Genomic DNA, 10,373 nt, shown 5'->3' on the forward strand with positions numbered 1-10,373 from the left:
TTCCGTAACGTAATGATAGTATTATTATCGTTGTTGTAGATTAAGGTGGGACGCAACGAGTTCAACGTGGTTATTGAACATATTGTGATAAGGTATGTTAAGGCTATCCCTTCTTTTCTTTTTGGCATGATCCATATGATACAAACAAAATGAGCAAACGAGCAACTTTCACAAATGACTTTATTCATAGAAGTACTAAGGGTGCCTATGTTCTTGATTCCCCATGTGTCTTATTATTATATCGTATGTTCATGGATCTCAGAAAATACATAATCTGATAAATTTTATTTCATGATATTAAACGAAGCATATTGATCTTATGACATCCCGAGAGATCTTATTGACTTACTTCATTATGCATTAAATTCATTTATACATGTATATTGACCCATGACCAGATGGCGTTATATAGGCGTACATTATATATATATATGGGGTATGGGGAAAGGTTACATCGTTATATACGCACCACCACCTGATCAGCTGGTATACGTTGATGATTTGTCCCACTGAGGCCGAGATGATATGATGGGGCGCCCTCATAGGCTTGATGATGTTATGTATGCATATACCCATGCATGATACGGCATTTATAAGCATATGCATGACATTATAAATGTTTCATGATTCACAGAGCTATTCAGACTTACAGGTTAAGTCCTTTACTCCATGTTTCTTTCATGTCTTTTATATACTACTTTTTATGCCTTACATACTCAGTACTTTATTCGTACTGACGTCCCTTTTGACTGGGGATGCTGCGTTTCATGCCCGCAGGTCCCAATAGATAGGTTGAAAATCCTCCTAGTAGGCTATCAGCTCAGCGGAAGGTGTTGGCGTACTCCACTTGCTCTGGAGTTGCCTATTTAGTCAGTATACTTTGGACATGTATTGATTGGTAAGGCGGGGCCCTATCCCGGCCTTTATGGCGTTTATGTACTCTTAGAGGCTGTAATCAAGATGATTCAATTGAATTTTCTTGAGCGGAAAATTATACTGCTTTTATAGGATAAAACAGAAGCTTTCATACTTATATAGAATTTGAATCCGCTTAACATAAGAGAAATACATGTTTAAATCTTAGGTATAGCATTTTGGGATTTTTTGAATTCCTTTTCAGAATTTTTGGCTTAGCCGGATTTTATCAATCTCTTCACGTGAAGATCTTGCTTAACATGCACTACTTCCCCTTGTTCTTATAACTTGCTACAGCCGTCCATTTAACCGAACCAATAAAAAAAAAGTGAAAAGAGTGTTGAACGCATTTGACGAAAAAGAAATGGTATTTGTACCATGACTTAGAATCTTACCAACCAAGTTTAAGAATACTAAATTTAAGAAATGATAAAAGAACCTTTAAAATTTATGTTCTTAAACATGCAAGTCTTAGGTTCTTAGCTTGTTTTATAAAAGTATACTAGTATTAAGTTATATATAAGAAAATCGGAAAAGGCCTAAAAATGCCATTGAATTTTTAGAAATGGCCTATTGATGCCATCCGTTAAAAGTTTGCTATATCCATGCCATTGCCGTTAAAGAAATGGCCCAACTATGCCATTATTTGTCTAACGGAGGGAATTTTTTTTTAAAAATATTTATTACACTTGAATTTCCACGTGTCATGTTATTATTTGTCCGAAATAACCCCAGCCCCACTTAATTCTAACCTTAGTTAGGTCCACTACCCATCCCCAAACCCAACCCGGTTAAAACAAAACAAATCCCTAACCCTAACCCGGTTAAAACAAAACAAATCCCCTTCAGCAAATCACCTTCTTCTTCCCTAAATTTGCAACCCTAAAACCTCCATTAATGTAGAATAAGTTATGGACTCAACGCCTCGGAGTCTTGTTCTGATATCTGTTCGTTGTAGATAGATGTATGTGAGTTGGTGAATCTTGACTTGAATATGGACTAAATGTTAGAGCAATTCCTGTTAAGATTTGCTGAATTCTGTTATTTTGTTCTTCGGTTTTATTTGTTATTGACTCATTTCCTTTAATTTTTATATACTAAATGATTTCCCTGCTGTATTTTAACCTTTCCAATTAAGCGTTGGACCAGCCTTGATGATGGATTTCTGTGTATTTTCTGGTTTTAGGGTTGGACCAGCATTAATGGAGGTTTTAGGGTTGCAAATTTGGGGAAGAAGAAGGGGATTTGCTGAAGGGGATTTATTTTGTTTTAACCGGGTTGGGGTTAGGGATTTGTTTTTTTAACCGGGTTGGGTTTGGGGATGGGTAGTGGACCTAACTAAGGTTAGAATTAAGTGGGGCTGGGGTTATTTCGGACAAATAATAACATGACACGTGGAAACTCAAGTGTAATAAATATTTAAAAAAAATTCCCTCCGTTAGACAAATAATGGCATAGTTAGGCCATTTCTTTAACGGCAATGGCATGGATATAGTAAATTTTTAACGGATGGCATCAATAGGCCATTGAAAGTTCAGTGGCATTTTTAGGCCTTTTCCGTAAGAAAATTAAAATTAAATTGTATAAATAAATCTTTTTTTTTTGGTAAGGAATTAATAAGTAAATTATGACACAATTTAGGAGGGAGCAATACTTCTGCGATAAAAACTTATTTCAATGCACAATAATTAACTTTAGTTTAACAATAATTATGTTCATTGAATTTTTTTTTTTGGGTTTCCTATCCGGTGTCCGGTACTCGCATTGGAGCCCGATTATATTCCGATTCGCGCAGTGTAGGGCTCCATTCCCTAACAAGGATTTTTTTTAACCAGGGCTTGAATCCGAGACCTTTAGTTAAGGAAAGAGTAGTCTCATCCACTGCACCACATCCTTTAATGTTTGTTCATGAAAACATGTAGGAGTACTTCTTTATTTTGATACTCTATTCTTTTAAGTCAATCCCAAACAAAATATCATCTTTCCATACTTAGTAACAATTTATTTTTAGAATTTTTATTTTACCTCAAACAAAATTAATTTATATCTACATAAATATATCTAATTAAACCACAACTTTTAAAAATCCTTATTTAAGACTGTATTTATTGAATTGTTACTAAATTATTTCAAAAAGTCTTAAAATGAGTACTATTTGTCTTCCTCTCTGGCCGGCAAAACAGTAATGGCTGCCGAACATTAACACAAGAAGCTTCCAAATGACACGCTCCTTCTATGACTGAAAAGCCCTCCTTTGTAATCTCCCTCTGCTGGCGTCATACCAAAAATGCAGCCTATAGCTTTATACCAAATAATCATAGTATCTCACACTTGCCCAACTTGTTTATTACTTCAACTTTCTTAAAGTCCCAGCCTCTAAAAGTAATTTTAAAAAAATGGATTACTTCTGTTATCCTAAGTTTAACATTTATTTTCTGTTAGAATTAGTCCACTTGGTTTATATTTTATACATTAAGGAAAGTCTGATGGATCCTTCTTCTTATATAACTCGTTCAACTCTGTCATTGTCTGCATTCTTGATTTCTCAGTCTCCTTCAGTTCTAGCAGCAGCCATTTACCAAGTCAATTCTCTTTCTTCTTGTTCACACACAAACCCCATTTTCCAATTTCAACTTCTTTGTTCTATATATACACATTTCCTCATTATTTCCCATCTGGGGTTTTTCTTGTTTTGGCCTGTTAAGCTGATCTTTTCTCTCTATTTTGCTCTTTCTTTTGGAATTTTGATCTTTCAAGATTTGTTTTGGTGACCGTAAATTCTGGTAATTTGTGTTAAAGTTGAGATCTTTACATTTATTATAACTGATACTTGAGTGATTACCTGTTTAGTATATGATCTGCCATTGCTGCAATTTAGAATTTTGACTTTTGTGGTCAGTTTTGTTGTAAAGGGGGTTTAAATTTGAGAGGGGTTGAGGATTTAAAAAGAAGGTGTTTTTATGGCTCATTTGTCTTATTCTGATTCTATTAGTTCACAACATGGTCAAGGTGTCCAAGTTCTCCCATTTAAGACATCAACAGGATCACTTAGGGTGTTGTTGTTGCATGGAAATTTGGATATTTGGGTGAGGGAGGCTAAGAATTTGCCAAACATGGATCTATTTCATAAGAAATTGGATAACTTGATTGGAGGATTGGCAAAACTTGGCAGTAAAAAGGAAGGCGCCACGAAGATTACTAGTGATCCTTATGTTACAGTTTCAGTATCTAATGCTGTGGTTGCTAGAACATATGTGATTACCAATAGCGAAAATCCGGTTTGGATGCAGCACTTTTATGTACCAGTAGCACATTATGCACCAGAAGTTCACTTTGTTGTTAAAGATAATGATGTTGTAGGATCTCAAATTATAGGTGCTGTTGGAATTCCAGTAGAGCAACTATGTTCTGGTGAATTCATTGAGGGAACATTTCCAATTATAAATGGTAGTGGGAAGCCTTGTAAGGAAGGAGCTGTCTTGACTTTATCAATTCAGTTCACTCCAACGGAGAGGGTACCTCTTTATTATGGTGGTGTAGGAGGAGATCACGCGTATAAGGGCGTGCCGGGGACTTATTTCCCTCTCAGACGAGGCGGAAAAGTAACACTTTATCAAGACGCTCATGTACCCGAGGGCAGCCTTCCTAATTTGTGGCTTGATAACGGAGTGCAGTATAAGCATGGACAGTGTTGGCAGGATATGTTCAATGCAATAAATCAGGCTCGTCGGTTGATTTACATTACAGGATGGTCGGTGTACCACTTAGTTACACTTGTTAGGGATAATGGAAAAGCTGAGGAGAGCATGTTGGGGGAAATTCTCAAGAGGAAGTCACAAGAAGGTGTGAGAGTACTGCTTCTCATATGGGATGATCCTACCTCTTCTAAGAGCATTTTGGGATACAAAAGTGTAAGTTTCTACAAAACAGTTCTCTTTTTTGCTTACCAAAATTTCAATGTCTTTTCTCTGTTTTCGTTGACCAATATGAGTTAGGTAATCACTTTCATTTTTTTACTGTACTTGAGAAACATAGATAGAATGCTTAATTCAGTGATTGGATAATCCAGACTAATTTTTGTATGTATGCCATTCAGGAATAAGCAACTAATTAGTATCATCTAACATAGATTCGACCTACATTCGAGTGGGTGGTTGCATAAACATGTACCATTACTTTTTAGCTTGAATTCTTGCTCTATGTGCCATTAAGAGTGGACAACCAGATTGTATTATATTATCATTGTATGGCGTTAAATATTGTAAGTAACATCCTATTGACTCTAAGTCAGAAGCTTTATTCAGCGATTCAAGCAGTGAATATCTTGTTCTACGATGCCTATTTTATGAAAAGGAAGCCTTAACGGTATGAGTTATTTGTGACATGTAGGAAGGAATCATGGGAACTAGTGATGAAGAAACTCGTCGCTATTTTAAGCATTCTTCAGTGCACGTGCTACTTTGTCCCCGTTCTGCTGGAAAAGGACACAGCTGGGTCAAAAAACAGGTTCACTTCTTACATATGACTTATGCATTACCGTATTTAGTTACCATTTCTGAAATTCTTGTATTCCCCAACCATATCATGTTAGCAACTTCTGTACTTGCATCTCCAGTTCTCACGGTTCTCATGGCACTGAATATAGATTGATTGGTAAATGGTGAAGTTTCCGAAGTTTATATTTTCTCAAGTATATTCATGTTGTCTTATATCTTCTCGTGTTCGATGTATGTGTCTATGTTCTTTCTCTGATATGGCTTGGGGGCCATCTCCCTAGTCAAAGGACCACAAACACCTTCACAAATGACTCGGTCATATGATGAGGTATCCACTTCCAATTCAAGATTTTGCACAAATTAGAAGATACCATTACCTGCTTGATAAATATTTTGGACAATGCTGAGGCCAATATCGTATTATTGAAACAAAGTAGTAGTGTATACATGCGCTATTTGTAGTGTTCAGGAAAATACAGAGAAAGGAGAATGGTGAAAATAGAAGATAATAATAAAGCTGCAAGCCTATACAAGAATGACTTCAAAATAGTCTATATTTCAAGCGAAAAGAAGCAGGAAGTACGCTAATAGTTCAGGAGCTGATAGATTTCTGCCGTCTTGAATACTATATGGTCATCTTTGTTCTACTCCAACATTCAAAAAGCTTATTTTCGCATTGTACCTTTGTTTTTACCTGACTCTGGTAGTCCATATATATATAGCTTCAGGTGGATAATATGTATTACTGCTGAGGTCTAACCTTATTTCTAAGGAAGTTGAGGTTGGATCTGTCTTTGGACCATAGAAATTCTCAACCCTTGCGCAATAAACAGCTAGTAAATGCACTTGGTCCCTAAGGTGCCAGGTTAACTAGGACTAAGAAGTTTTTCTAGAATGATTATATTCCCTTATATAGTTTCTTCTTCTTGCCTGAGTAATTATTTCTGAAGCACTTGTCTCTTCTGAGATTGGTTTAGGTATTGAGCCGCTTTGATTTTTGTCATCAGGAAACTGGAACAATATACACACATCATCAGAAAACTGTAATAGTGGATGCAGATGCTGGTAATTACCAGAGAAAGATTATCGCTTTCGTTGGTGGCCTTGATTTGTGCAAAGGGCGTTATGATACTCCACAACACCCTATCTTTAAAACATTGCAAAATGTGCACAAAGATGACTATCATCAGCCTAACTACACGGTAATACTTGAATGTCTATGATTCATTACTTTTTACTTAACTTCCTGTTTGTGTGACTAATTAAGTGGCAACTTTTGATATATTTGTCTTTTTACATAACGTTGTAAGTCCCTCAGGAAAAGGTGTAGGCTAGCTTCTTATAACAAGCAATTGCAATTTGATCTTTGTCATCATGATCTGTTTGTTTCATATTATCTTTTCTTGAACTTTGACAGGGCCCTACTACCGGTTGTCCTAGAGAACCTTGGCATGATTTACATAGTCGGATCGAGGGGCCTGCTGCATATGATGTCCTAACTAACTTCGAAGAGCGCTGGTTGAAGGCTTCAAAGCGCCATGGACTTCAAAAGATGAAAGCTTCACAAGATGATGCATTACTCCAACTTGACAGGATTCCCGACATATTAAAAATAGCTGATGTCCCTTGCCTAGGAGAAGATGATGCAGATACGTGGCATGTCCAGGTACTTAAGAATTGAATCTAGCATTGCTTGTTCAGTTCCCTTTTGTTTGCCTCTGACTAACGTTGTTTCGCATGCAGATTTTCCGGTCGATTGACTCCAACTCTGTTAAAGGGTTCCCCAAAGATCCCAAAGAAGCCACTAACAAGGCAAGATATTTGCTTCTAAATGTTTCTTCTATAAAACGCAAGCCATCTATATGCCGTAAGCTAACCATTGTGTTGACCATTTCTTGTAACAGAATCTAGTTTGTGGTAAGAATGTGCTGATAGATATGAGCATACATACTGCCTATGTAAAGGCAATCCGAGCTGCCCAACATTTCATCTACATTGAGAACCAGTACTTCCTAGGGTCCTCTTACAATTGGAATAACTACCAAGATTTAGGTGAGGACTCTAAAAATACTGATTTAAGGGGAAACAAATTTCTTTTTCTTTTAATGAACTCTGAATCAATCTGTCTGGAATACTTTCAGCATAATTCAGTCTGATGTCACAACTGACTAGAAAGTCCATGTGATAAAAGATTTGCGATAATTGCTTCATATCTTGTTTAGTTTTCTTCCTCTTTGTTATATTTGAGCTGCTGAAGTCAAGCCCACTTCCTGTATGGCTATTGTGAATTCAAAAATCTTCTTTTATTGTTCACCGTGACATGTTTGAAAGTAAGAATTACTATATAATGATTGTGTAAATCTGCTTTCTATCTCTAGGTGCAAATAACTTGATACCAATGGAGATTGCTCTAAAAATTGCCAACAAAATACGGGCAAATGAGAGGTTTTCAGTATATATAGTTGTTCCTATGTGGCCAGAGGGTGTTCCAACCAGTACTGCTACTCAGAGAATACTTTTTTGGCAGGTACATTTTTGTCCATTGTCTCAGTGACTTAATCTTTCTTTACAAAATCTGATTACAGTAATCTGAGACGATTTAGTTATTTGATTCCTTTTTCTTTTAATCGGTTGTTCTTCTTTTTGTCATAAGGCAATTTAGTAGTTCTTTGTCTCTTCAAATCTGTCTTTTCCCAACTTAAACAGGTGACACATACCATTTCCTCATATAGATGTCACTGGTTTAATTTGTTTGATGTCATTTCCTTTTGACTAGTTCAGTTTATTGTCAAGGTTTTCAGCTGAGATGAATGGTGAAATGAGTTAGCTTTGGTAATTATCGTGCACTTCAGAATCAATTGGCAGAATAATTTAGTTGTGTTTCGTAGATGGTAACAATAGGTTAGGGATGATGTGGAGAAGGATGAGTAACAACACGTGAAGTATACTCCCTTCTTTCCAAGCTACTCAGTTCAATTTTTTTTATCCATCGCTATTTAGTTAATCTTTTACTCTACACCACCAATTCAAAATTTCAAATTAATAAAAATAATCACGACATTAAGATATTTTTACCTTGTATTATGACTTCAGGAAGATATCTACATATTCACTTATTTAACTGTATTTTGAACAGTCACTAGCTGCTCCATAATGCAATAAATCTTTCAAAATTTCTATGTTAATCTGTGTGCATTTGGACCTAATTGCATTGCTAATGTTACGATTTTGCTGCATATTTTATGCAATTTTGTTTGTATTTGCAGCACAATACCATGCAGATGATGTATGACACAATTTACAAAGCTTTAGTAGAGGTAGGGCTGGAAAACACATTTGAACCCCAAGACTATTTGAATTTCTTCTGTCTTGGCAATCGCGAGGTTCAGGAAGATGGAAACAATACAGTTGTCAAAAGTTCTAAGCCAACTACACCTCAGGAACTCAGTCAGAAAAGTCGGCGTTTTATGATATATGTACATTCAAAAGGAATGATAGTGGATGATGAGTATGTTATATTGGGATCTGCGAACATTAATCAACGTTCCCTGGAAGGCACCCGAGATACTGAAATTGCAATGGGTTCTTATCAGCCTCATCATACATGGGCAACCAAACACTCTCGACCACATGGACAGGTAAAATTTGAAGCAAATTGTTGCGATGACATATCTGCTTAGGATTGACGCTATGAACTGATATTCAGAACCATTGTTATCTTTTAATGCATTTCATTCCAAGAAGTTGTAATGTGTGACTCAGTTGCTCTCGACTTGCAGGTATACGGCTACAGGATGTCACTGTGGGCAGAGCACACGGGAACTCTTGAGCAATGTTTCGAGCTTCCAGAGAGTCTTGAATGCGTGAGACGGATAAGAGTATTTGGTGAACACAACTGGCTACAATACGCGGCTGATGAAGTAACTGAGATGAGAGGCCACCTTCTTAAGTATCCTGTTGAAGTTGATCGAATGGGCAAGGTCAAGTCACTACCTGGCTGTGAAACCTTTCCAGATATCGGAGGGAAGATAATCGGCACATTCACCGGCGTTCAAGAAAATCTCACTATCTGATCTAGGGAATTCTGCCCTAGTGTAGCTTTTGAAAATTTTCAAGAATCCTCATTCTGCAGTCTGAGAGTTGTTTCTGCACCATGTTTCATGTAGGCCATGATTTCCAGCTTATAACTGGTAGATTTTCTTGTTTTTTTTTTCCCTCCGTTTTTTGCCTAGTGTTGGTTTTATAAACTAGAATGAGAAAAGGTTTCATTGTATTCTGATGCTTTTGACTAGAAATGCTATAGCATTGGTTAAAAAGAAAAGTCTTTATGATACTTCTGATTAATTAATTAAATAAAAAGAGCCTCATTGATACTTTCCCTTATTTTTATCTTGGATATTGAAATGTTTGCGTAAAAAATAGGCTAGACAAACGGTACATTAAACACTAACCAACATCTCAACAACAAAGAAAGAATCTTGCAACTACAGAAATTATTTGATTAAATAGTTTTATTTCGTTTAAGCTTCGAGATCTGATCTGAATAAAATGGTTTTGTGAAAGTGTTCTAAAAAAAAAATGCAATTCGATGCACAAAGCATTTCGTATTCACGAGCCAAACCCCAAGGAGTGTGATGTAGACAGCCTACCCTAACACAAGCATTAGTCGCTGGCGCTTCTAAGGTTCGCACCTAGTGATGGCAAAATAGTTAAAAGAAATCAGTTATCTGCCATATTATCCATTAAAAAATTGGTTGGATAATGAACTTTTTAAAAACGGGTCAAATATGGATAAGAACTATATTATCCACTTAGAAAATGGATAACTAATGGGTTAACTTTTACATTTGTAAAGCCTCAAATTGGGGGTTTCTCAAGTTTAGGAGACTAGAAATTCTCCCGAAAATGATTATATTCAAGAAGTCATGTCTGCTGGTCAACTCGTTTTTTATTTGTATTAAA

General features: G+C 36.3%; 1 protein-coding gene across 1 annotated transcript; it reads left to right on the forward strand.

Annotated features, from left to right (window-relative positions):
• The first annotated feature begins 3,321 nt into the window (after positions 1-3,321).
• LOC109242364 (phospholipase D beta 1-like) lies at positions 3,322-9,794 on the forward strand. The gene is made up of 9 exons (XM_019409224.1): positions 3,322-4,826; positions 5,305-5,421; positions 6,419-6,613; positions 6,829-7,077; positions 7,155-7,223; positions 7,316-7,463; positions 7,790-7,938; positions 8,678-9,049; positions 9,191-9,794. The coding sequence occupies exons 1-9, from the start codon at positions 3,876-3,878 to the stop codon at positions 9,482-9,484; spliced, it is 2,544 nt and encodes an 847-aa protein (XP_019264769.1). The 5' UTR covers positions 3,322-3,875; the 3' UTR covers positions 9,485-9,794.
• The last annotated feature ends 579 nt before the right edge of the window (positions 9,795-10,373 follow it).

Source organism: Nicotiana attenuata, unplaced genomic scaffold (genome assembly GCF_001879085.1).
Source record: "Nicotiana attenuata strain UT unplaced genomic scaffold, NIATTr2, whole genome shotgun sequence".
NCBI lineage: Eukaryota > Viridiplantae > Streptophyta > Magnoliopsida > Solanales > Solanaceae > Nicotiana > Nicotiana attenuata.

Excerpts from the sequence above, each read along its gene's own strand:
- LOC109242364 (XM_019409224.1), top strand. The coding sequence starts at position 3,876 with ATGGCTCATTTGTCTTATTCTGATTCTATTAGTTCACAACATGGTCAA. Across the intron at positions 4,827-5,304 it reads GCATTTTGGGATACAAAAGT|GAAGGAATCATGGGAACTAG; the intron begins GTAAGTTTCTAC and ends TGTGACATGTAG. Across the intron at positions 7,078-7,154 it reads CAGATACGTGGCATGTCCAG|ATTTTCCGGTCGATTGACTC; the intron begins GTACTTAAGAAT and ends TTTCGCATGCAG.